The sequence below is a fragment of the Kogia breviceps genome, chromosome 9 (assembly GCF_026419965.1).
Source record: "Kogia breviceps isolate mKogBre1 chromosome 9, mKogBre1 haplotype 1, whole genome shotgun sequence".
Taxonomy (NCBI): domain Eukaryota; kingdom Metazoa; phylum Chordata; class Mammalia; order Artiodactyla; family Physeteridae; genus Kogia; species Kogia breviceps.
This window is the reverse complement of record NC_081318.1, coordinates 17,977,259-18,004,613: the sequence shown is the minus strand read 5'-3', so window position 1 is coordinate 18,004,613 and position 27,355 is coordinate 17,977,259. Positions and strand designations below refer to the sequence as shown.

Genomic DNA, 27,355 nt, shown 5'->3' with positions numbered 1-27,355 from the left:
CAGCCAGGGAGCAAAGGACCAGGCTGTGGACACACGCGGATGGCATGAACCCTAGGTTCCAGGCCCCGGCACCCGGCCGACTTGCTCCTGTCCTCTGGTCACTCACCAGCAGAGGGCGCTGGTGGCCGGCTTTGTTCAAACTTAGGGACGTGAAGTTGAAAGAATGGGAGGGAGCACAATGACAGGTCCTGGGAAACCACAGCCACCCAGATGGAGAGGGGCAGATGCCTCAGACCCTGCACTTGTCCCAACAGAAGCTGCCAACTCTCCGGAAAAAGAAGACACCATGGCCTCCTTGACGTGAGCCCAAAGAAATGGGAACAGCACAAACCTTGTTTAGCCAACAGAGCAGTAGAGAGAGGACATCCTACTTCCGTGGCAAAGCCAACAAGCAAACCTCCAAGAAAGGTCAGCCCCGCGGCTGGTGACGTAAGAGCTGGGGCGCAGGGCCGAAGCTCACAATGACCGTCGCCAGGGCAAAGGGTGAAGGGAGATGCTCTGCTGCACGCATACGTTCCAGAAAGAGACACCAGGTGACCACAAGAGCATTCTTTTTTTAAAAAAGAAAACTGAGCGAATATATACAAAATACTTTCAATCTCTTCTAGGCCAACAGCAGCCATCACAATGTTTCTCCTGCTTCCTGAGCTTTCCTCCCACCATCTGGAGCCTGCTCCTGGCAGAGGCCAGCGTGCCGATGTCTGGGGAACGCGTGCCACGGTTCTACATGGCTCCTGTTCTCGTCAGGCGCTGGACAGTGCCTGAGCCCCCTGGGCAGTCTCTCCCTGAAGCCTCCCCACCCTGGCAGGGAGCCGGAAGGGGAGCGCCCTGTCTTCCTGAGCCATCTCTGCCTGCCTCCCAGGATAATACTGCTTCCGTGGGCGGCCCTTGGGGCGGCCCCATCAGACTTTATGGGCCAGGAGGGTGGTCAGCTTGATCTTGCCGTCCATGGAGGCAGTGAGGCAGGTCCCGCAGTCCACGGCTGTGCTCCAGTCCACGGTGACCACAGGGGCGCGGTGGCCGCCCAGGCTCAAACAGCTCTCCAGAACCTTCTCCTCCCCGCCCAGCTGCAAGGGGACAGGAGAGACGAGGTTCATCATCAGGCACTGCTCACAAACACATCCACTTTACCCACTTTCGGTGGTCAAGCTGCCTCGAGCCTGGGGGCTGCCACCCCAAGCTGAGGACATGCCCAGACACACAGGTCCCCCTTTCCAGAAAGTCTCAGGTTCGTTGCTTGGACCAGGAAGTATCTTCACTTTCCCGACTACAGTTACTCCTTCAGCTGAAGTGGAAAATAAGTCCCTCATATGCTCTGAAAGACACAATTCTCCCTGCCACCTTTAACCTGCTGTGAGCCATGTCTCCTGCTCGTGCCTGGTGTTCTCTTCCAGCACCATCGACCGCTCCCAGCCTCATGTCATGTATCTGCCTCTCTGTTTTACATTTGCTTCCCCCAGGGAACACCAGCGGCAGGAGGGCGGGAGGGCAGGGTCTTGGTGATTCCCTGCCGTGCGGCCGGCACACACCCAGAGAGCAGTGCTGTCACCGGAGGCCCTGGGTCAGGGCACAAACACGGCTCTCCTCTGTGCCGCCAGCACCTGCCGTCCGGGACTCATGTGCACAGGCGTGAGGGGTCAGCGGTAATAAGGAAGGGAAACCAGGAGCAGACTATCCATCCAGCTACACGTAACATCCATGAGCAAGAGAGAGGAAGTATTTAGCCTTCACGGAGAAAACATCTTTAACAATCATGAATTGTTTACAGATTGTAAAAATGGGGCCTGAAGGTCACTATATTCCTTAAGTAATTAGATCTCATTTCTGACATTTTTTTAAATGACAGAGGAAACTCTTTCAACCCATTAATTGGTTATAGAGAAAGTCTGACTGCAAACCATATGAACTGATCAGGACAAATGATAAAGCCTGCACGATCAGAAATAAAATAATATATACACATACACACACAACACACAATCATACAGAGAGCAAAGGAGAGCCCACCTGAAACTCAACTATATCTAAATAACAAAATTAGGCTTGTAAACAGAAAACTTTTTACAATATCTCCTGATAGCAATTACAAGCAATTATGGAGCTTTATGTGAAACCACCACACTGTACACCTTAAATATATAAAATTTTTGCCAGCTGTACCTCAATAAAACTTTTAAAAGATTTTTAAATGTATATATTTAAATAAATAAGTAACAATAAAGTGTGGAACTAATTTTTAAGGAGAGGGCAAGAGCCACCCAAATCATCACCATCTGCGGAAAAGAGGAGCCTGGGTGACAGTAAACCCAGGCTTCCCGGTGTCACACTCAAGGTCAACAGTCCAGAAGCCTCCTTACTTCCCACTTCAGCAGCCCCCTTCCCCCTCGCCCCACCGTGTGCCCTTGCTCCCCTCTGCCCTGGGGAACCCCAAAGCCCGCCTTCCTCCACATCCTCCCAACTCCTCCTCCTCCTCCTCCAAAGGCCTCCAATCCACAGACAGCCCTCCCTGCCCAGTCCTCCCTGAGGACTCGGCCCCCACCCGGCTTCCTCCCCTGGGGGCCCTCAGCTCTGTACTGTCGTCACTGTTGGTGCTCGCGTCTCGTTCTAACGTGAGGGTGAGCCCCAGGAGAGCAGGGCCACACTCTCCGTCTCCTGTGTACACTGCCCAGGGCCAAGGACATGCCCGCAGGCAGCTGCTGTCCAGAGCACTGGCTGCCCGCTGGCTGTGAGCCACGCGAGGCGAGCTCGGGGAGCCCCAGAGAAAGAGCATCCCACTCCGTGACTCTACCTGCAGACGAAACACCGCCAGGCAGAGAGAGCTAGCACTGAGGCTCAGGACTGAATCCACGCGGCAACGCGGAACCAGACCGTGTGCTTAGGCCACGACACACATCCTCATCCCTAGTCTATTTGGTAGCACTAGTAAAATAGGAGAGATTTATAATTTCGTTCAATCATACATCCAAGAAGAAGTACATGAACCAGAGAGGCTGTGACATGAGAATTAAAATAAGCAGATAAACTGAGTGGACAGCTTACATCCCGTGTGACAGATCACACACCCCGGATTTCTGTCCCAGCCATGGATTGTAACGTCCTTGACCCACAGGACCTCCCATAAACAATAAACCTACACCAGCTTAGAGTACCTGGAACAGACCACCTAGGCACCCTCCTGTTTGGGGTGTGTCCCCCACAAACCGACCTACAGCCCTTCTCCCTAGCTCTTGAGGTTTTCTATAGTTGGTATTATTCCCAAGGAGGGAGGCAGAAAAGGGACAGAGTTTCATCCAAGGACAGTGACAGGTGAGCAGAGAGGACGGACATGCCACGCTCGTGCCCACTCCCGCCTGCTCCCTCGAGCCGGCCTGCAGCCGGGAGGCCCAGGCGCTGTCCATCCTGGGTCAAAGGCTTCTCCACGGCCATCGGGGAGGGACAGAGATTGGGACAGGGACAGGGGCAGAGGCTCGAACTCAACCGGGCCCAGACCTCCAAGAAGGAACCTCCCTGCCACCACCCGCCAGGTACCTTATAGATGACGCCCCCCGTGGCAGAGCACGTCAGCATGTAATTCCCCTCCGAGTCAAAAGCGAAGAGTCGGCCCCGGGGGACCTGGACCTGCTTGTAGCCGCTGTAACCCGACAGCACGAAGGGGCCCGTGGCGTCAGCGGGGAGGCCGTACTCGGACACCTTCAGGCCGCTCTTGTGGATGTTCCACTGGATGAACTGCAACCGCAAAGCACAAGCACGGCACTCTCAGTGGGCCGGCAACAGAGCCAAGGTCCGGGGGGAGGAGAGAGGACAGGCCCTGGGAAAGGCAGTGAGATGACCGCCCAGTCCCGACTCTTCCCAACACAATTTTAGCATTTTCTTAAGGGAAGAAAATCTAGAAAGAGTCAGCCACTTCACGTCAAAGCCTTTCTCTCTGGCCTGACTCCAGGAAAGGGAAAAGGCAGGCAACAGCCTTCGCCTGGATTCCCATCTCTCAAGCAAGGGCAATGCTCCAGTGATTGTTATTATTACTGCTGTTGTTGTTTTCATTATTAATATTACTGTCAGGGTTAGAACCCAACTAGATTTTTCTTAAAAATAGGACAAGTTCCAAATACACCTCCAGTTTCTCAGCAGTGCAATCAATGCAACACGAACAATGAGGTATAAGCTGAGCTTCACGTTTTGTAGTGCAAACAGCCCTTTAGCCCACCCAAGGGACAGGCTACCTGGGTGTGACCACCGCTTAAGTGAGAATTCTACTCAAATAAATAGGAAGTAGAGCTTTTATTTTAAAATCTCTTCTCGGGCTTCCCTGGTGGCGCAGTGGTTGAGGGTCCACCTGCCGATGCAGGGGACGAGGGTTCGTGCCCCGGTCCGGGAGGACCCCACATGCCGCGGAGAGGCTGGGCCCGTGAGCCATGGCCGCTGGGCCTGCGCGTCCGGAGCCTGTGCTCCGCAGCGCGAGAGGCCACAGCAGTGAGAGGCCCGCGTACCACAAAAAAAAAAAAAACAAACAAACCCTTCTCATAGTTTTCAAATGAAGAATTCAATTCGTAATTACTGTCTTCATTGGATAATACACGTGGATAGTATACAATCCAAAAGGTACAGGAGGGTACACATGAAAAGCTAGTCTTTCTCCCAGCTCTACCTGCCCCAGCGCCCTTTCCAAGGATCCTAATGAATCCTTCCAGAGAGAATCTAAAGGGGGCACTTATTTTTACTTTTTCCCCCAGCTTCCTTTTTACATTTCTTGACTCTGTTTGGGCAAAACTGTCTGCAGCCCCCAGCCCCGGCAAGCTCTATGTACCCATGCTGTGACCACCCAATGACCAAGCTCACTGAAGTACATCCTGGCACCCCTGGGAGCCCACTGAGTCAGGTGGGTCAGTGAGATGAGTCCTTTTTGCTACAACCAGGAGGAAGGATGTAGGTCTTCCCCTTTCATAAGAACAGTCAACTCCCACTGAACTCATTTAAAACTCACAAAGACCCTGTGAGACTGGTTACTATTTTCATCTCTGTTTTACAGATGACAAAACTGAGGCAGAGGCCCAAGGTCAAGGAGCTAGTAAAAAGTACGGTCGGGATTGGAACCCAGCCGCCATGCTGTTCTGGCGCTCTCTAGAATCTCAGATGCCTAAGCCAGAGGAAGGGAGCTTCCTGACCCAAATCCCATTCCCACCTACCTTCCCGTCCTCGCCAATGCTGTACACGGTGTTCTCATCGTAGCTGAACTCCACAGAGCAGACCTCCCCACAGTGGGCCTTCCAGCTCATAGCGCACTCGTGCTGCTGCATATCTGAGGCAATGAGAGGCCACTAGGATTCCCGCCCAGGCCCTGGGGAGACATCTGCCCACAGCAGGAGGTACCTCTCACCCTCCCTCTGCTCCGTGGGTGGCAGAGGGGCTCCCAGACGTGACAGGGGTCACAGAGCTGACCCCTGGTGAAGAGTGGGCACTGGGTGCTTCATTTTAGCAGTTCTCTCCTCCACTGTGCCTAGTCTTCTGCTAACCAATCCTAAACGGAAGCTTCTTTCACTGGGTCAAAAGCCAGGTTCAGGAATCCCTGGGTGGAGCCTGCGCTCATCTGGGGAGCCCGTAAGTCTAGGAGGACACATAAGTCCTTCGTGGGAGGGAGCTGTAACTTCCCACCAGAGAGCCCTAGAGATCGGTTAAAGATACAGTCCCCAGGGCCTTCCCAGACCCTCTGACGCTGGTCTCCTGGAACAGGCCTGGTGTGAGGAGCTTTAAACAGCATGCCAATGACTGACGCACACCGTTCTACCGCTCTCACGGGGACAATGAAGTGGTCACACCAAGAGGACAGGATGGCATCACTCTCTCGTATCCTCTTGGATCCCACTCGGGCCCTGAGGACTCAGACCCAACAGCTCAGGACTGGAGGACTGCTAAGCTCCACCCCTCCCATGTCCGTGGACACGGACCACGTGCCAGGTGATTAGGGGGTCCTGAAAACAGCAGACGCTGACCAAAGTTAAGTTCAATTACATGCATCTTGAACTGGGGTTTTGCAATAGCCTCTAGTCCAGCTGGCAAAAATCCAACTCTCTCCCCTGGGGCAGTTGAGGAGGGGAGCAGGATGGCCGTGAGCACGCTTGCCTACCGAACAGCCGGATGACACCATCAGCCGCCCCCGTGACCAACAGGTTGCCATTGTGATTGAAGGCTGTGCAATTGATGGCAATGGGCTCCGGATCCAGGGAGAACTGGAGCTAGAACAAGGACAAACTAAATTTTAAAACGCACGACGGTAATAAACCAGATTTCAAGACAGGTGCTGCTTGAAAGGGGGAAGGAGACCAAGACTGAGGAAGGGCACACCAGGGCATTAAAACGTGTCGGTAACGTTCCACTTTTAAACCGTGATGGTAGGTAGGTGCTCATTTAACGGTTCTTCTCGTTATTCTGTACACCTATGATTTCAACATTCTCTTCTATGTATTCAAATATTTAATGAAAAATTGAAAAATAACAAGTGAACACAAAATTACAAATCACAAGTTCTTAGCACAAACTAACAAGATTGAAAAGGACCTAATCAGACTGCGTGGGTATAAAGCAGAGCACCTACGAGATGCTGGAGGACAGATGTCAGCCGGATGGAGTGGGGTAGGAAGGCTCTCGAGAGGGGACAGCACGCAGGAAGGGCATGTGGCTGCAGGATGAGGAGGACAGGTGGCACCAGGAGGCTGGAGCAGCAGGGAGGGCCAGACCAGGCAGGGCTCCGGGGGGTGAGGGTGGGAAGCCCGGAGGAGCGGGAAGGAGCGGGACGTGCCTCCGTGTCTGCCCACCCCCCCAGGCGCAGTGTGGCAGGCGGGCACCACGGGGAGTGCTGTCCAGCAGCTGTCCGGCCGCAGTCCGGCTGAGGGGCGCTAGCGGGCATGTCCCCGGAAATGGAGAGGTGTGTTCAGACTGCAAACAGGTTCTGGAGGTGGAACTGACAATGTCCGCTCCCGGACTGACTTCAGGGTGAGGGAGAAGGCTGGCTCCAGAAAGGCACCTGGTTTCTCAGTGGGACGCATCTGCCGGGACGAGGGAGAGCAAGAACTGACGCGGCAGGGAGGCCCCGACTGGCTGGAGAGACCTGCGAGGCTTCCAGCTGGGAACAGGAAGGCGCAGAAAGGCACAAAACGGAACACTCGGGACACAGCCGCCAACAAGACGGGGACACTTCAAGTGTCCGGTACCAGCAGGAAACAAGCTGCTGCACGTAAGGGCCTGACCGAAACTGAGTCTCCCAGGAAACACCACTGCCTTTTAAAACAGGTGAGTGTAAACAGCACTGAGGCTCTCAGGATTCAGGGTCAGAGCTGTAAGCAGCTGCTGCCGTTCTGGGTGGGAAGGCATCCTCCGCTCCCGGGGAAGGTGAGCTACAGGCCCTGCGAGCAAGCTTTCTCAAGACTGTCGTTTCTTGAGAATACGCATGTGTCCTCACTGCTCCTAGCTGCTGCTGCAACTTTTATGCAATTGCAAGTTAAGAGGGAGTCAGAAGGGGACTCCAGTTGTCTCCTGAAAAATAAACCACTTGAATGCGTAACGCTAAGTGAAAGAGGCCAATCTGAAAAGGCTGTCTGATCTCAACCATATGATATTCTGGAAAAAGCAAAACTATGGAGACAGTGTAAAGACCCACGGCTGCCAGGGGCTGGGGGCGGGGAGAAGAGCACATGGAGCAGAGGACAACTTTAGGACAGTGGAAATAGCCTCTGTGACACTATAATGGTGGGTGCGTGTCATCACACACCTGCCCCAACCCTTAGAACGTACAACGCTAAGACTGAACCCTGATATTACCATGGACTTTGGGTGATTACGATGGTCAGTGAAGGTGCATCAGCTATAACAAATGTGCCCCTCTGGTGGGGGATGCTGACAGCAGGAGAGGCTGTGCGTGTGTGTGGGCAGGGGGTATATGGGGAATCTCTGAAACTTCCTCTCAATTCTACTGTGAGCCTAAAACTGCTCCAATAGAAGAAAAAATACTTTAACTAGTTTTAAAAATGAAATTAAAAAATTTTAAGTAAGCCAAAAGGGCCCGACAAGAGGCTGTGTGTGAATCCTAAATTTGTGGCCTGATGCTGAACGACTTCAGTTGCTGGCAATCTGCCCCACTGGAGTATTACTACTTTTCAACACTTAAATGTTGAAAGCTCCTCACAAATCAAAATGTTGATGAGCCCAAAGCAAAGAGGGAGGAGACCTCAGAAACAGAGGGCGGCACAGGCTGTGTGCCTGCCCGGGAGTGTGACCAGCCCCAGGGAGACCACGGGGCAGGCCCGCACCTGCTGCTTCATGGTTTTCGTGTCCCACAGCAGCAGCTTGCCAGGAACCTGGTTAGTGCCCTTGCTGCCGATGTCTGGTGCGGACAGGTCCACCTGGGCAGCAAGGCTCGGAGCTGCAGCTGAACAGACGAAAGAGGCCCCGCTGGGGCTACACGCGAGAGACAGGATCCTGCAACACACGTGGGGTCGGGTCAGTGCTCCTCCACCCGTCCACAGAGGGAGGGGGAGCGGGGCTCGGAGGCTCGGCCAAGGCCAAGGTGGGCCCGCCGAGCACAGCGGTTGAGGGAGCGGCCTCCAGCGCACCTGGGCATATCGTCGTTGATGCTGATTTCACAGAGGTTCTTCTTGGCTTCCGTGTCATAGAGGCGCACCGTCCCCACACCGCTGCCCAGCAGGAGCTGGAAGGAGAAGGGGCGGGAGAAGCGAAGGACAGCTCTGGGTCAGGCCCGCTCAGGGAGGCCCGCTGGGGGGCCAGGCCCAGCCCTGTGCAGTGGGTCAGCCTGTGGGGTGAGGCCTGCCTCCACTTCTCCAGCTAGTTCAGGGGAAAAACCCCGGCTACAAAGGACCTCATTTAAAACTTAAAGACGTCACAGGTGACCTTGAACAGAAGCAAAACCACAAAAGGAATGTGTGGAAACAGAGGTTCTATTGCTACCTCGGGTCGAGCTGGAAATGAGACGCTCTGCCCCCCCTCCCTGTCTTCCAGTTTAAACCCCAGCTGTCCCAGTCCTGCCCTCTGGCTCCTCATCCACCACCAACTCCCTGGGCAGCGGCCCCAGCTGCTCACTGGGCTGGCTGACAGCCCCATTTCTGTGTCCTGGGGACAGCTCTGGCTCTGGGCCTACAAAGGCCTCCAGAAAAAACAGAGGCGGCTATCCTTTTGATTTATTTGGTGAAAACTTCAAAGACAATTAACGAGGAGCACCAGAAGCAGATCGGAGGGTGTCCCCCAGGAATATTCCCTAGAATACGGCCTCAGCATTCACCTAGCAAACTGACACTGGTACAGGGCAAGCCCCGAGATCCTACTGCCATAAGGATAATTCCTGCAGTCATCAAAAATTATTAAAAAAACAAGGTCTGCTCCTTGGGCTGCTGGGTATGATCCCCTCCAAAATGGAATATGGTGAAGAAAAAAAAAAAAAAACACTATAAATCAACTTTATCTCCTTAACTAAAAATTCTATGTCAAATATTAAAAGTCCAGGAGGAAAAAGCACACTGTGCTAACACCACTGTGGGAACCCCAGAATAGGACACACCCCCTCCGGCCTGGCGCGGGGAGGGGTCTCGGCAGGAGGAGGAGCAGCTGAGAATGTCCAGTGGTGCGCGTTGTCAGAGATGTGCAGGGATGGCAGGAGCTGGTGGGGGAGAACAGGGAGGGAGCCGGTCTCTCTGCGGGAAGACGAAAAGCAAGCCAGACCACTGCACACGGGAAGAAGGCCTCTGCCATCGGACAGGGTCCCACTGCAGCCTAATTCCAATTCCTGTTAATCCAGTAACCTCCAGATAGAAGCCTGCTGGGACAGTCCTGGATGTGTGGTCCCTGACCTCCCAGTGAGAGAGAGAAGGGAGGGGCCCGTCTTGGAGGCCCCAACCAGGCCTGTGGTGCTGGAGCCACTGGGGAGAGCCCTGGAGAGTTCTTCACTTAGACCACGGGTCCAGCAACAAGCAAGACCACTCACCAGCCTGTCCCGCTTGGTGGCCCACTCTAAAGAGAGCAGCGGCGACTTGGAAATGGAGGATGCCTTGGTCTGCATGATGGGGTTGAAGGACCACACTTTGATGACCCCATCTACGTCTAAGCTGGCGACCCTCCTCCCCGAGCAGTCCACTCTAAGATGAGAGAAAGGGGGACGCTGTTACCATCCTTGCCTTAGTCCGCCGTCCTCTTCGGCACACCCAGAGGATTGCTTTTCTGACTCCCCTGCTGAGAGCCAAATGCCCACACTCCAAGGACGGGCGTGAACTACTTCCAGAAATATTCATTTGTTCTTCTGTCTGAGAACTACTTACAAAGCGTTTATTCAATATTATGTGCTGAGCCCTGTGGGCAAGATGCACACAGCCCCGCCCCCGGCACTCGTGGTCTCTAGAGACTGAGAGCCTCCTGCATCACGGTTCCGGAACCCATCACGAGCCCATCAGAGCAAGGGATCACCTACCCTCTGGGCGTTACACCCCAGGATCAGGAGTGGAGAGGCTGACCCGGCCAATCGCAGCTCTCGGCAGGACCCCAACGGCAGCTGTCCAGCCCTCCTCTGACAGTTCAGGGGTGACCACGGTCCCTCGGGGCCATCCCACCCTCCGCATCTCTGTTACCTCTCATCATCCTGCCTGCCACACCTTCACACGCACAGCCTGAAAACCGAGGCTTCCCGGGGAGCCCAAACCCCACGCCATCAGCCTTTCCCCCAGAGGGCCCTGGCCCCAGCCAGCTGGCCCGACACCCACCTGCAGTGCATGATGGAGGAGTGGTGCTCTCCGTACTCCTCCTGCCCCAGCACGATGAACGGCTGCTCGGGGCGGACCCCCCCACCCTCAGGGCCTGCAGCAGGAGCCCGTGTCAGGGTCTCCAGCACCTCCACGTGGAGCTCCGGGCAGGGCTCTGCCTCCGGGCCACCAGCTTCAGGCTTCTTCTCTGCACACTGCACCAAGCAAAGGGGGCACAAGTCAGCGGTGAGGGGTCTGCACTGGGCCCAGCCATTCCCCACGTCTGGGGACACACTGCGAGATGTCTGGGACGCAGGCCACAGCCCTCGGGGGAGGATCCTGGTGGTCTCGGGGTCTAGAAGAAAGAGCTCTGAACTACAAGAGCCTGCTCTGCTGGCGGCCCCTTCCTAGAGGCCCTGCTCCCGGCCACAGGCTCCCGGCCACAGCTGACGAGACTCAGCACAGGCACCACCTTGACAGAGCAGGCCAATGATGACAAGAGTCAGTTAGTGAGTGAGTGCCTACTGCATTCCAGGCACTACGTGAATATGACTGATTGACTCATTTAATGCTCCCCGCAACCACTTCTGATCCTGTTATTAACCCCACTTTACAGCTCTGGAAAGTAAGACTGAAAGCAGAAGTTAAATAACTTGCCTAAGATCGAGAGCTGACCCGGGGTAGGGTGCAGATGTGGAGCTGGGTCAGTCAGAGGCAAGCGTGGCCCCTCGCCAGTGCGCTGCCATGCCAACCAGCACCTCCTCTTGGGAGAGGGGTATTGAGAGACTGGGGCGATGGGCCAGGCACAGAGACAGACCTGAGCACAGCAGCAGAGCCACAGCCAGGCGGGGCACCAAATGGCACCCCACACACCCTGCCACCTGGGAGGGCGGCAGCCGCCTGTCTCTGCCTCCCTGGGACAGCAAGTGTTGGCCATCACAATTACGATCTGCTCACCCAGACGTAACCCAGGCCAGAGGGCACCAGCCAGGGCACTCTCTACCACCCGCGTGGCTCCTGAGGCTCCTCTAAGCACTCCTTGGGGTCCCAGAAAGCGCAGTTCTACAGCAAAAATGGGATGGGATGGGATGGGATGGGGTGGGATGGAATAAGCAGGGAAACAGAGACCTCCGAGCTCAGAGAGGTACCTTACAGGAGTGGCTGAGCTCAGGTGCGCCTCTAATCCTACAGCACAGAAGGATTTGAGATCCGAGCCGTAAGGGTCTACGCTATCGAACCAGAACCAGAACCAGCACAGGGCTGCTAACGCCAAAAAATGCCTTTAAACAGGCAAGTAGCCTCAATTAGGAGACAAATGGTCAACAAGGTGACTTAGGCAGTAAATCCCTTTTGCCTTCAATCCAGAGTATTTGACCAAAACAGAAGCAGCTGATACCACCAGGAAGAGCAGACCCCAACCCATATTCACTAGTGAGAGGAGTCCCTGAGCTCGCGTGGCAAGGGCCCCAGGCCGCAGCACGACTCTGTGTGGACACGTGGCTCTCGGGGCAGCGGCTCCAGCAGGGAGTGCAGGAGAAAATGATCCTGTGATTGAGCAAGTCTGGGAGATTCTGGGTTAAACCAAGGGAAACAGGTCTCTCTCCCACCGACTCTGAGCGCCCATGACACGCTAACATGCACAGTTTACCTAAGGGAAGGACAGAGCATGCAAGGGGTCCCAAAGCAATTATTCACAGAGCTCATCTTCTGGGAACATTTTCAGAGGCCAGCATTTTCTGGCCCCTGTTTAGGGAAACACTCCATCGGGAAGGAGGGATCACTGGAGAGCCAGGTGGTTGGGGAACAAAACAAGCAAAGTGCAAGCAATTAAACCCAGTTAGGCAAAAACCACACTCTACACAGCAGAAGAAATGAAGAGAGGTAAAAGCAGGCCCTACACTGCCCCCCCATTTTCCATGGCCCTCCACCACGTAGCCGCGTGGTGTCCCTGCAGGCGGTCGTGAGACGCCAAGGCCAAGCTGTACCTGCAAAGTCATGGAGAAGAGCTCCTTCCGTTCCTTGCCGTGGTCCTGCAGGCGCCGCTGGCGGTGCTGTGACCAGCTGGACTCCCCAGTGGCCAGCCCGCTGAAGAGGCTCTTCCCGTCCTTGGGCGCACATGCTGGCTCCCTACCCTTGGTGCTCTGGAGGACGAGACACCAGGCTGTGAAAAGTCTCTTCCTACCTGGGCCCAGGCCATGACACCTGGGCCAGGAGGGGAGCAGGAGCCAAGGAGTGGACTCTACCCTTACTCCTGGGTAAGGTTCCTCCCTGGCCATGCTGAGAGGTAGTTAAAATGTTACTATGTCAGTCCATGAGCAAAGTCAAGGGCAAAACATAAGCAGGCTGGACCTCCTCCTTTCTGTTCCCCACCCCCCCCATCCTGAGAGGACAGGTCCCCAGGACTTCTCCACCCGCCACACCTATCACCTGGAGGTAATACATATATATCTCCTTGATCTAACTGGAACAGTTAACTTAATTTAGCTTAGCACTTACTAAGTGACAATTATGAGGCAGGTCAGGCCCTACGCTGGGCGTTACAAAGATTTACAAGCAATTATATGTTTGGGCAATACAGCAAAAAAAAATATGCAAAATAAAATCACCCCTCTGGCGGGAGAAAAGAACACAGTACCCTCTTGTTTGGGGCCAAGTGCATGACTAAACCAGCCAATGTTAACAAATATTGAGGCATTTGGAAATGATTACTAGGCAACCAGAAAGTCTTAACAGAAATTGTTGGAAACTCAAGGCCTTTTGAGCAAGATAAATTGGACAAGAGAGAAACTGGCATCTTCTGGCTCCTTTTCATAGCAAGAGAGAGAAAGTCAACCAAGGTTACAGCAAATGAACTCAGTATTTCCCACTCCTATAGAGACTGAAGATTCCTAACCTAGAGCTTTTTAAAAAGGAGCTGCCACCTCATCACCTTTCCAAATTATCTGGCTGGTTTCTTTTTTTCCACCCTTATTCCCACAAATTGTGAAGGTCACACTCCTACCCCCGCAACACACACCTTTTTTTTTTTTTTACACTCTTAGCAAAGGGATAGGATGCAAACAGCCGCTCTGGTTTGAGACCAACCTCCTCACAAATCATTTGTGCTCAAGTCCTAAGTAAAGAGAATAAACTCAACCAAAGTCTACTTGTGGGCTTCTAGTTTCTACTGGTTCTTTTTTATGTTAACACTAACCAACTTAAAATGATTAACATATGTTCCTTGGGACCCCAGAGTCATGTGAACAGTTAAGAAAGGAAATTTTTAAGGCTATTAGTTTACCTGGAGCCTAACTGTGGCTGACGTACACAGGATTGGTTATTTTTGGTTTTCTGACTGAGGCGACCTCCATTGGTATCTACTTGTGCTTGTAACGGATGTTTTCTCTAGAAAGAGTATTTGACTCTCTGAATTCTGACTTATTTGGGGAAAAGTAAAGTTCTTAGTTAAGATTTTTTTAAAATAACCTAAGAAGAAAACCAACAACAATAGTAACATCAATATATATTACTCATTGAGCATTTACCATATGTAAGGTGCCATCCTAAGAACCTTACAAACATTCCCTTAAAGATGAGGCATTATTTTAACATGGGGAGCAGATGTTTAGAGAGGTTAAGTTACTCATTTTACACAGGGAGAACTTGACAGAACCAGAATTGACATCCAGATCTGACAGCGGTCCCAAACTCTGAGAAACTGAGGAAAGAAAAACCATGATGGGAGCACATGGAAGAAAGTGACACTGAATAGAAAAGATAAGAAGAAATGTCATAATCCTGGAGCAAAATAACAACCAAGATAAGACCCTTCTCTCAGTGCTTCCAGCCGTTCTTGAGAAGTATCCCATGGTCCATGGAACACTGAATCGGTCCCACAGTTTTAGAAAGTGGAAGATGACTCCTGTTGCCTTCCCAAAAGTAAGAGGTGGTCCTGAGGTAACCATGGTCCCTCACACGGTCCCAGGGTGGGTAGAGGGGTCAGGGGTGGTTCACTCCCTAGGAGGAGATCCAAGGATGCCAACCTTCATTACACAAATCTATTAATTCCTCCCTATATCTACTGATCCAGAGGGCAAACTGCTCAGACTAAAGAATTCCACAGGGGAGGCTATACTTATATCAGACAAAATAGACTTTAAGCCAAAGACTGTCATAAGAGACAAAGAAGGCCATTATATAATGATAAAGGGGTCACTCCAACAAAAGGATATAACATTTGTAAATATTTATGTACCTGACATCAGAGCACCTCAATATATAAAGCAAATATTAACTGACCTGAAGGGAGAAATAGGCAGTAGAAAATAATAGTAGAGAACTTCAATACCCTACTTTCACCAGTGGATAGATCATCCAGACAGAAAATCACTAGGGACACTCTGGACTTAAAACTGCACTTTAGACCAGATGGACTTAATAGACATTTACAGAACATTCCATCCTCAAGCACACATGGAACATTCTCCAGGATAGATCATATGTTAGGCCACAAAACAAGTCTTAACAAATTTAAGGAGACTGAAATCATAGCAAGCATCACAATGGATGAAATTAGAAATCAATTACAAGAAGAAAACTAAAAAATTCTTAAATATGTGGAGACTGAACAACATGCTCTTGAACAACCAATTGGTCAAAGAAGAAATCAAAAGAGAAATCAAGAAATATCTTGAGACAAGTAAAAATGGAAACACAATATACCAAAACTTTTGCAAAAGCACTTCTAAAAGGGAAGTTTGTAATAACACCTACATTAAGAAGAAAGACCTCAAGTAAACAACTTGAAATGATCAATGAAACTAAGGGCTGGTTTTCTGAAAGTTAAACAAAATAGACAAAACTTTAGCTTGATTTACCAAGAAAAAAAGAGGACTCAAATAAAATTAGAAATGAAGAATTCCAAAACACGTCTCCAAAAGCTCTAACATTTTGACAGACAAGACAAAAGGAGAACTGACAGCAGAGGCCATGTTTTCTGGACTTCAGTGGCGGCTATGGGAACTCCATAGCTAGGTATAAAAATAGTGCTGAGAGGAGGAAGATCAGTTTCCAGGGTTGACAGCTGTTTTCCAAAATAGTGGGATCCTGGCAAGCAAGGAAGTCTCGAACAGCCTGGCACAACTATGATTCAGGTTTGACAGATTTATTAGCCTGAGATCTTTAAACTGGATATTTGAGAAGGAAAAGAACCCATTTAATATTGCATGCATTCCCAAAGAAAGTACACAGACCACAGGGGTATCCCACCTTGGAACCAAAGGCTGGGAAGGCTGCAGAGCAGGGACAGGCACTCGGTGGCACACCTGTCTTTCCTTACTCACCTGCTACACCTGATAAGTGGTGTTTTTTCCTTTTCCGACACATGGTTTTAAGGGTGCTCAATTCAATTGGCCCAAACTGATGGTATATAGAGGCTTAGGATAGACTTCAAATTCCTCTGGCTGACACAAAAGCCACTTGTAACCCTTCCCCAGCAAATACATTACAACATTAAGAAGAATAAAAGCAATGCTTCCCTGTCAAGTCAAGATGGCAAGGAAGTTGTCCAGTTTATCATTAGGTTGGGGGCTCGACAGTACTCCAAAATGAAAATTTACACAGGCATTAACATAAGGCACTGCAATAAATTAAGAAGAACTGTCTTTATAATGATAGGGTAGTTTATACCAAAAGAGCTATAGACCTAAGTGTGACCTATCAGATCCTGCTTAGAGAGAGCTTCTCCTTAAACTATATCTAAGTTATTTACAAAAGAAGGGTAAACATCAACAAAAAACAATAGAATGCTGAAAGCTGATGAATGCAGCCAGCCACCAAACACCTAAATAAGTAAGTTAAGGTAAACTTGTGTCTAGCTACAAATGCATATAACTTAAGTAAATGTTCACTGTGATACAACTGGTAATTGAAGGTTTTATTTTAAGAGCAAACCTCACAAAAATCTTAACTACTGGATTCAGATAACATTCCAACAGTCCAAATTATATTGTCATATTCTACCATAATCTACCTGTCTCCTACAGTTCCGGAGAGGTATCTTAACCTATGTTTTATCATTTGACCTTCTTGCTTCTCACTCTAGGGAAGGATCTAAATTCATTTTCGGTGGCCTGAATAGAGCTTACCAGGCAGTCCTCCAAATGGAACAGAGAACAAGTTCCAGTAATTTAGGCTCACCTGAAGCAAAATAAAGACACCCAGAAGACAGGCCCTAGTAACACAGAAATTACAGAATGAAAGACGGGGAAGAAGGCTCCCTTTTCCCCATCCTGCTAAGATCCATGGAAACAGCCCCAAGGGCAGCATTCTTACTGCTGATGTCACCGGAGCTACGAGGTAGTCTGATACTAATAAGAGTTACAAATACAGAAGTCTGTGGTCGCTTTGCTTTCTTTGCATTACAGCCGGTTAGAGGTTATCTCCGTAATAACCATAATTCCCCCTCACAGTCCCAAACTGACTGAGTAGCTATGGAAGGAGTGGAATTATAACTGGAGGGGAGGATGGGGTAAAACTGCAGTGGGGGAACCTGCCGAGGAGATACCCAAAGGGGCTTCTGTCACAGAAATCCCAAAAGACCTTAGGAAGTGTGGTTTTACAGCTACTTCCACGTGTTTCTAAAATTTTGCCTCCGGATTCATATTGAAAGCATAGAGGGTGTATCGCCATAGACTCTACATCTATAATTTTATGAACTTTTCAGTGGTAACAACAACAGTTACAGTGACTGATCACAAGTGGGTAAAATGCTGATGTGATTGAAACTTACAATACTATGTATAAGTAATATTTAAAATAGGAAAGCCTATCATTTTATGGATTGCTAATTTGTTTTATAAATTTATTTTTTATTTATTTATTTTTGGCTGTGTTGGGTCTTCGTTGCTGTGCGCGGGCTTTCTCTAGTTGCGGCGGGTGGGGGCTACTCTTTGTTGCGATGCATGCTCTTCTCATTGCAGTGGTTTCTCTTGTTGCGGAGTGCAGGCTTCAGTAGTTGTGGCACGCAGGCTCAGCAGCTGTGGCTCGCAGGCTCAGTAGTTGTGGTGTACGGGTGTAGCTGCTCCGTGGCATGTGGGATCTTCCCGGACCAGGGCTCGAACCCGTGTCCCCTGCATTGGCAGGCGGATTCTCAACCACTGCGCCACCAGAGAAGTCCCTGTATTGCTAATTTAATAACACAACTCATGTTGTTTTGTTTGCTTATTAAGAGTAAAAAAAGAAAGAAGGCGCTCTGGCATGGTAGTAGTGAGGAAAAGACTACGAGGTTAATATGCACTAACGAAGCCACGTGGCTGATTAAAAAACCAATGTCATTTTCTATTGTGTTAAAAGCAGTATAGCATTAAAATCACAGGAAGTGATCACACAGCTAACTGCATTTGGTATTGGTAAGAGAGCATCTTGAATTGTAAACTCAAATTTGGCCATCGATTGTATAGAGGAATTTAAAAATTAGAATGTCCCCCCTAGATGAGGAGAACCAGAATGGTGAGGGGTCTAGAAACCATGCCACATGGGTAAACAGCTGGGCAGAAAGGAAGGAATGAACATAGTACTTAGCCTGGAAAAGACAGGAAGGGTTGTCCTAACCAGAAGCCTTATTCTCATAGCTCGAAGGCAAAGCTAGGACCCGTGAGTAAAAATCATAGAGGTTTCAACTAACAACTTTCAAACAGGCAAACATCCCGCACGTACAAGCAGTGACCTCCCCGGCACAGGAAGCAGTCAGTCAGTCACAGGACGCGCCCTCTCTCAATAGAGGAGGGTGGGCCAGATGACCTTTAAGCCTTCTCCAACTCTAAAATTCTGTGATTTTTCTTGAACCTCAAATACACTAGTCATCTCTAGAACTGAAACATCGCTGCTGAGTCAAATATATCAGTAAAAAAGCAAGTGACCCAACCACCGGATTTTTCAGATGGCAGACATTTATCATCTCCATTCAAGAAATGGAAAGAAGGCTGCCTCTGCTCTGTTAACATGCCACATGGTGACCCAAGCTTTGTCTGAATATATTTCAGAGGTAAAGGAAGGCATGTTTTCTGAAAATTACATTCTTACCTTTGTCTCCTGAACAAGAACCATACAAAAATTTCCAATCCCATTTCACCCTCACCATAGGACACCTTAGCGCCTGAACACGTAAACATAGCATTTAGCGCCTGAACACGCAAACGTAGCATTCCATACGTCATCTATTACACTTACAAAATCTTGCACAGCGAAAGAGATTTGCAAAGCAAACCATAAAACTTACTCAACCACATTCTACAAAACTGCAGTTCTAATTGTAAGGTTTGAACTTCAAAAAAACAGTTGTAGAATAGCCATGATTTTTGATGCCCCAAACTCCCTGGGTGCTAAGGTTGCAGTCATTTTGCATTGCTGCCACTTTAGGTCTCAGAACTGACTTAGATACCCAGGAGGCCAGTACCTTCCCAGCTACAACAACTACAACTGAAATGTATTGCGTGCTTATAACCTGCCAGGCGCCGCATATACCAAGGGATCTCATATCAGCTCAAATAACTCTGCCCCTAGGGAGTGAATGCTGTTATCACCATCCCAAGTGAAGTGGGATGAGTTTAAGCAATGTGAGCAAGGATGATAACCAAGGTACAGTTGCCTGACTCCAAAGCCCACGCTCTTTCTTCCCTGGTGTCCTGCTCAATGTCTGCACTTCAACAACAGTACTAAACCCAAGGGCTGTGCTAACAGCCCCAACGTCCCAATGGCAGCCTTGGGGCGGACCCCTTTCTCCCCAGGCAGCATCACTGCAAGTGATGCATCACTGTCCTCAAGCCAAGGGTGGCAGGAGAGGAAGGCAGAGATGATGACAACTTACTGTATCTGTGACTAATAAAAATATATTAAAAGGAAACAGTCCCTACCTGAGCAATAAGGCATAACTATGGGTCTGTTAAAGTTTCACTCTGGCCAGCATTTCTGAAAGCAATGAATTCTGACCATCTCTGCTCGGAAACCTCCTCAATTCTGGACATATGCTGGCATAAAAGGAGTTATCTTGCAAGCTTCTATAAAAGTGAAAAACAGCAAAACTCCTTTGCAGAATCGGGAAGTAACAACTTGTAAAAGAAATACTACACTGGATTTAGAAGTAACTTTAATTTAGTCTTTATCGACAAGCTACTTTATATCACCAAAAATCTGAAAGTCCAGAATTGCTTGAATTCACACTTGAGTAAGCAAATCGCAGTCACAAGCACTCACGAGTTAGAGGACATTTATGAGAAACGGGAAGGGGCCCTTCAGAGCACACTTCCTCTTGTCACCATCCACCCTCCACCTGCAGCTCCCAAGGGAGGGTGGACAAGTCTCCACCTGACAAGTGGGATGTCGGAGGCCTCCTGGCGAGAGTTAGAAAGGCAGGATTTGCACTAACCTGGCCGCCAAAGGACTCCTTCTTGGCCGAGCTCTGAGCCTGAGGGGGGGCCTGGGCAGGCAACAACCTGGAGGGGCTCTTCTTACTCTGAGGCAGCAGCGAGGACAGGAAGCCCACGCGAGGCGACTGGGAGAGGGAAGCGTTCCTCTGGCTGCACACCATGGCTCTGGACAAGCAGACACAGCACAAGGTCGCAGCGCTGGAGGGGGAACCTGGGAGAACCCGGAGCACAGACCTCCCAGGCTATGGACGCTGCCAGTGACCAGGGCCTTGGCCAGGTTCGCACGCCTGGGCCTTAAGGCGGCGTGACGCTTGGTGCTATTCTTGTACGAAGGGAGCCTACAGCCTAACTGGCACAGTGGTGGAGGCTGCGGCTCTTCTTTGAGGGCCGTGGTAAAGCTCAGAGCAGCGCTGTCTAATAGCCACTGGTCACATGTGGCACTGAGCACCTGAAATGTCTTTAGTCCAAATGGAGACGTGCTGGAGGCATAAAATCCACACTGGGATTCAAGACTGAGCATGAAAAAGAGTGTTAAATATCTCATGAATACTTTGTTTCTATTCATTACATGTTCAAACGATATTCTGGGAAAGTTGGGCTAAATGAAATATATCATTAAAATTAGCTTTTTTTTTTTCCTTTTTTTAACATAGCTACTAAAAATGTTTAAGTTCGATTTTTGGCTTGCACTTTATTTCCATCGGAGGGCGCTAGCTCAGAAACTAGAGCAGTTTCATCTGCTGCAGTACTTGGCCACATGCAGGTTTGGAATCTGACTTGCCTGCGTTTGCATCCTGACTCGCCAATCGCTAATTCTGTGACCTGTGGCACCTACGTCTCTTTAACTGCTATTATTCTCATCGCCTGGGTTTTTGGCTGTAACTAGCTGGTTTTTTTTGTTTGTTTGTTTGTTTTTTGTGCTACGTGGGCCTCTCACTGTTGTGGCCTCTCCCGTTGCGGAGCACAGGCTCCGGACGCGCAGGCTCAGCGGCCATGGCTCACGGGCCCAGCCGCTCCGCGGCATGTGGGATCTTCCCGGACCGGGGCACGAACCCGTGTCCCCTGCATCGGCAGGCGGACTCTCAACCACTGCGCCACCAGGGAAGCCCTAGCTGTTTTTTTTAAGGTTGCTCAAATACCTCTCTTCCAACCTGCCTACCTTCCCAAACCCTGAGACAAGAGCATGCTTCTATGGAGAAATGCATCCAATCTGTGGCTGGCAATCGTGTCATCCGAGAGGCGCTCCCAGGGCTTCAGGAAAGTGGCTGTGATTATTAACCCAGGCTGCACACATCTGGATGTGCAGGCCCCTGGAAGAGCAGGCCTAGAGGCTGGGAGGTAGGGGACAACTAGAGGACCAGGGGACCTTACCCAGAAAGCTCAGACAAGAACAATGGGCACCCAGGAGGCTCCTGGCAATTCCACGTCATCGCCGGGAGGAGGGGAGAGCACAGGGGACAGAGGCGCGGAGTGGGCGCAGCGCACACTCACAGTTCCGAGTCCCCCAGGCGGTCCATGTTGGAGACGTAAGAAGGCAATTTGTGCTGGACTAAGGCCTCTTCCTCTTCTGGCTGTCGCTCCTCTTTCTTCAGTCGGTGGATTTCGGCCTGCAGTGCAAACAGCTGCGTAGAGGTGGGACAGGTAAGATGGGTATCTCACCCCGCCTTCCCTCCCCTGGGGAAGAGTAGACTCACGTCACATCCGAAACCCAACCACACTGGCTCAAAGGTCACTCGCCCTCAACCTCGGAGTGCCTCTCTCACTCTCTGCAGACTGGAAAAATGGGTGAGGCTGCTGTTACTTGACTACAGGGAGGTGAGAAAACTAAAAAAACCGTTAGATATTCAAAACCCACTTTTTTTTTTTTTCTTTTTATCATTTGACTTGCTTCTTCCTGAATTCAGCGAGAAAAATAGTTCCACCCAATCCTGCTTTGCTCTTTGGGATCTACAAAATCAGACTTTGGAACTCAAATGGAAAAAAGAAAGTTTAAATGAAGGTCAGCATTTTTGACCTTTTACCTGAAGAAAATTATACACACACCCCCAAACCCAAGAATCTTAAACCCCCAAACCTAAACAGCTTATAACCTTCCTTTTTCTAAAAAATCCTCCCTTTTCTGAAGATGTGTCGATCTCAAGGTTAGAGAAATGCTCCTCAGGCAAAATGTAAAGGCAAATGTGGGTCTCCTGGAGCTTTCATTTTACCAAACTAGAGAAACCTAGTTTAGCTTAGCTGAGAACAATTAAGTCATTTCTGGGCTGTAAACTATACAGATGTGAGGACAGGTGGAAAAGGACTAGGGGTGGGAAGCAGACATTTGAAAGCAGGTTAGATGCAAGGTGACATCAATGCCTAGAGTCTTTTTCCTCTTAAAAGTTCACTCCTGTTACTGTGTTGTTCGCACTACGTGACTTATGACATGAACCTCACCTCTGGTTTTCAAAGACTTGTCACATGGCCCCCAAATCCCCCACACTGCCTTTCTGGTGACTCACTTTCATGTGAGATCAGTGCTTTCCTCTACTGAAATCAGCCCTCCATGGCTACTACCTAACTTTACACATGAAAAGCAGAAGTACTTCCCAAGGAGCAAGCATTGTTCGCAACAAACCTTCTGGCGTAGAACTTCATTTTCTTCCTGAACCTGGCTGGTCCGCTGGCACTCTGCATCGAAGTTCAGGATCACGGGAACCGGTGCACCAAGTTAAAGAATAAGCCTGCCTCTTAATCAACTTGACTGTGGTGATTATGTCACGATGTGTACGTACACCGAACCTTCAAGTTTTATACCTTAAATATGTACAATTCTTAATTATCAATTATACTCCCACAAAGCTGGGAAAAATAGCCAATTAAAATATATATTCTAAAATAAAATTCAAATCAAAAAATAAAATTCAAATCAAAAAGTATATTCTATCACAAACTCTGCAATAAGATAAAACAATTCAGTACCAAAAAAAAGAAAGAATAAGCCTGCCTGCAAAACGATTAAAAGCCCTTCCCAAACTCTTGACACCACAACAACACCCTTGAACGTGACACAGAGTAAAAACTCTGTGCTGTGGGCTCTTCACAGCTTTATGAATAGTCTCTCCCTTGACACCGGGCCTGGCCTGACTTGCTTCGGAGACACTCACGGACACGTGACAACCTGCCTGGCTAGCCCACAGAGAGGATATAAATCCAAACCTGACGCTTTGTCCCAAATGCGCAGTAAAGGGCTAGTATCCTGCGGGCTTCACAGCCAGCCTAAGCTTTAGTGACATTGAGCAAAAAGCCAGCCCAGAGGCCAGCTGCTCCACCAGCTGGGCAGAAGGGCTGGCCTTTCCCCTCCACAGGTTCAGCCCCTCTGGCAGAGGTTCAGACTGAGAAGCAAGCTTGCTGCAGATTGCCACCCTACGAGCACCCACATTCTAGGTCACGGTGTCAGTCTTTCCTGACCACCTCAAACAGCTTCAGTCCAGAGGAGCACAAAGCAGGCAGGGCCTCAGTACCGGGGAAGCAAACTTCCCTAGGGGGCCCACGGGGTCAAGCCTAACCACCTCTGGGCTGGGCCCCCTGTCAGCTTTGTTTGAAAGCCCTCGGGATGGACAGCGGCAGCAAGGGGAGAGAAAAGGCCAACCTGGCAAGGGCGTAATTCACACTCACCACTGCACACAAGGAAACACTCCCTTCCTACCTCCACCAGAAGACGTTCCTCCCAGAGCCAGAAGGAGACGCTGGATGGGCCTCCACACGTCCAGTTTATCAGTGACTCACCAGACAGCCCCATTCAAACCAGACTCCCTTCTCCTCCCGTGGAATTCCTGCTAGAGAGCAAGAGTGAGCGAGGACGATGTCCTGGGCTTTCCACAACAAAATGGTACATACGGCAGGCTGTAAATTATTTACACCCTCTCTCTCTTAAATATCCACACCTATATTCTTAAAGCTGCTCTGTCCTCTGACAAGTCAAGGGACCCTGAGGTCATTATAAAGACAGTGACCCAGGCACTAACACAGGGAGGGAGTTCCAGCCCTAGAAGTGTTCTCACCTGCTACCTAATCCCAACAAAGGCAAGTGAATCCTGGCGGGCACAGGGCATGCACAAAGGGTCCTCTCGAGGCTGGCCGGTTTCGCGGCAAAGCAGCTCTGCACTGACCCCTGCGTTGGCTGAGAGAGGTCCTATTTGAGGGCTCCTATCCCCCCACTGCTAGTACAGTCCCCACCCACACATGTCCACTATTCAGCAGCAGAGCTGCTGAACAATCGTAATAAGGATTACAATTCCCGGCCTACGATCTCCGGCCTACCGATCAAAATAACCACAACCTGTCCAGCCCCCTCACGTGACACATGACAGTGATCCTTGGGCATTTTGTAGAAGAAATGATTGCATTAAGAGCAGCAGCCACTGATCACGTTGTCAGGCTGCCTCAGCCTGGGCCCCCAGCCCTGGGCCGCTGAGAGGATATGCATGCACTGAAACAGGACGCTCAGGAAGTTGTGCAGGGACACGATGAAGGTGTCGGCCCACTGGCGAGAAAAGTAGGTAGCAAAGATGGGGTTGGTGTCTGGGGACGGCAGGAAGGGCAGGACAAACCAATCCTTCCACTCGGCCTGGTTCTGGAGCTCCGTGGCCTGCTTTGCAAAGAACTCCTGAGCCTTGTCACTTCTGTTTGTCTGCCAAGACACAGAGGAGGTAGCAAGGAGGGGGAAGACACAGAAGTCCAGAGGTAAGATTCTTCACCACTGCACAGCAGAGAGCCTCTAAATATCGGCCTGCTGGGTAAGTGGCCAGACATGCTCTATAAACTCTATAAAATCAAAAAAAATCATCACACTTTTCTCAAGTTCCTTGTAACTTCAAAGAAGCTGGTTTAAACTAAAGTCCTGAGGGACCTCCCTGGCCATCTAGCGGTTAAGACTTCGCCTTCCAATGCAGGGGGTGCGGGTTCCATCCCTGGTTGGGGAGCAAAGATCCCACATGCCTTGGGGCCAAAACACCAAAACATAAAACAGAAGAAATATTGTGCCAAACTCAATTAAAAACTTTTAAAATGGTCCACATCAAAAAATCTTCAAAAAATTAATAAGTAAAATAAAATAAAATCCTGATGATAAATACCATCCTAAAAATTAATTCCTAGTTGATTTTCAAATAATCTAAGTGATTTACTCCCCCAGGTCAGCCATAATCTTTATTACTCAAACTTTAACCCAGCTACTTATATTCTTCAAAACACCACCCAGGCTTAAGTGCTTAAAACAAGAGGGGAAATAGGAACGAGGAAGACAAGTCCAATCATCTACAGATGAGAAGGAGAAAAAAAGTAGGAAAACAGTCAAAAATAATTTGCACTGTGACTGTTTCACCCTTTCCCAGGAGTAACATAGAGAGCTGTCCCTAGGCATTAAAAGAAAATCTATTTCTGGATCAAAGAACTCTCTCCAACAAGAAATCCCTAAACCAAAAGCACCTGGATTGTGTAGACGAGATAAAAGCGGAACAGGCTGGTTTTCAGCTTGTTGATGGTGGGTCTATACATATCCTCCAAGCGGCAGAAGAGCCGACGCTCCAGATAGTTCCAATAATCGCGAAGGGCAGCCAAGTCATACACCTGCATTAACTGCTGCAGCTGGTCCACAATCTTGTCCACCTGGTGAGAGAAAGATGAGATGGAGAAGGCATTGAAGGACGGAAGGGAATTCTCTCCTCATTCCACAGAGTTAATACAGCTTTTTCCTCTTGCTGTGGCTTCTGGATGTTAAAATTTTTTTTCTTTAAGTAGGCAATCTATAAAACTTTCAAAACACAGTAACGTAATAGCTTTTAGGTTTTTTTCCTGATGTTAGATATGTGTTTTGACCTCTACCAAGCAAGGAAATTGCAGGTGTAAAAGCACCCTGGCCCAGGAAGGAGGAGATCTGGGTCCAGGGCCTGGATCTGCCACTGACTTACTCAGCCACCTTGGCAATGGCACTTCAACTCTCTGGTCTCAGTTACCTAAGATTTCAAAAAGCAAAAAAGACAGAGTGAGACAATCTCCATGCCCCTCCTCCTAACTCCTCCATTCCAGGATTCCAAGGCTCATGGTGAGATGTACTGTCTCCTTCAAGTCCTCAAAGCACTACCAAAGTCCTGGCAGCTGCTCAGAGTGTCAGTCAAAGGAGTCGCCTCCTTGTGAGGAGCAATCATACCAGAGTTCACAAGATGTAAAGGCTTTTGAATATTGATACCATTCCAACACACCCATTTTATAGATCGGGAACACTGAGGCTCGGACAGCTGAAATGATTTGCTTTTGCCACCACCAAGTAGCCACTAACTTCTGCAAGACAAGAACCCAGGTCTCCTAACTCCCCTCCAGTGTTCTTGCTGCTAGCTCACTGCCTCTCTCAATTCTCCTGCCAACACCAACTAAAGCCAGCAAACATACACACAAATCACACACGTATAAATTCCAAGAACTTCTCAACAGAAAATCATGTCTGAGCAGGGGAAGTATGTTTTCAAATGCACAAGGTCTTCCTCGATCGTGAAGCAAAACTGCCAATGAGTCACTGATAAAGCCGTTTCAAACAAACATTTACTTGAACCCAGCTAACATGTTGGGCTGCAGACCTCTTTGTTCCCAATGCCATTGGAAGCCAACTTCAGAATACTTCTGCTGCCAAAAACCCAACCATCTACCCCACGTTAGCTCCTAAAACCTCATCGCCATCCTGACCAATGACTGGCCAGCACCTGCTGAGAGGCTGGGGTGGAGAAGGGAGCCCCGGACCAGGAGTCAGGGCACCTGGGCTCCAGCCTCGGCGATGCTCCTAACTCGCTGGGCAACTTCAGGCAAGTCACGTCCTCTCTCAGGGCCTCAGTTCCGCATCTGTCAAGCGAATGCCGGACGCGCTGATGTCGACGGTCCCCCTGGCGCGGTGACAGCGCCGCTCCCGCCCAGGAGGGCAGTGCTGGGGGAGAGCCAGCTCCGGGCTCCCTCGGGGCCGCCTCTGCCCGCGCCGCGCCCGCCGGCCCCTCACCCGGAACCCCTTCTCCTTGTCCGCCTTGATCTCGGCGTCCAGCTGCCGCAGCGTGTGCGTGAAGCCGCGGAACAGCAGGTACTCGCGGACCAGCTCATCTGTGCGCTCCACTGCCTCCGCCATCTCTGCGCCAGCGCCGTGAGGGGCCGCGGCGGACCGGGGACGGAGGGGCGGGGCCTAGGCCGCGAGGGGCGGGG

General features: G+C 50.1%; 1 protein-coding gene across 4 annotated transcripts; it reads right to left on the bottom strand.

Moving 5' to 3' along the window:
• Positions 1-534: 534 nt before the first annotated feature.
• Positions 535-27,344, bottom strand: WDR91 (WD repeat domain 91). Of its 4 annotated transcripts, none has more exons than XM_067042085.1 (15): positions 27,159-27,344; positions 25,604-25,783; positions 24,599-24,806; positions 22,752-22,834; positions 21,629-21,759; positions 20,137-20,302; positions 12,719-12,874; positions 10,755-10,948; positions 9,986-10,136; positions 8,604-8,698; positions 8,301-8,469; positions 6,122-6,230; positions 5,184-5,296; positions 3,529-3,726; positions 535-1,067 (listed from the first exon to the last, which is right to left on the bottom strand). In XM_067042085.1, the coding sequence occupies exons 1-15, from the start codon at positions 27,279-27,281 to the stop codon at positions 903-905; spliced, it is 2,241 nt and encodes a 746-aa protein (XP_066898186.1). In that variant the 5' UTR covers positions 27,282-27,344; the 3' UTR covers positions 535-902. The 4 variants fall into 4 exon arrangements, with proteins under 4 accessions (XP_066898186.1, XP_066898188.1, XP_066898187.1 ...); XM_067042087.1 differs by having other exon boundaries at positions 26,924-27,343; XM_067042086.1 differs by having other exon boundaries at positions 26,872-27,335.
• Between the last annotated feature and the right edge of the window lie 11 nt (positions 27,345-27,355).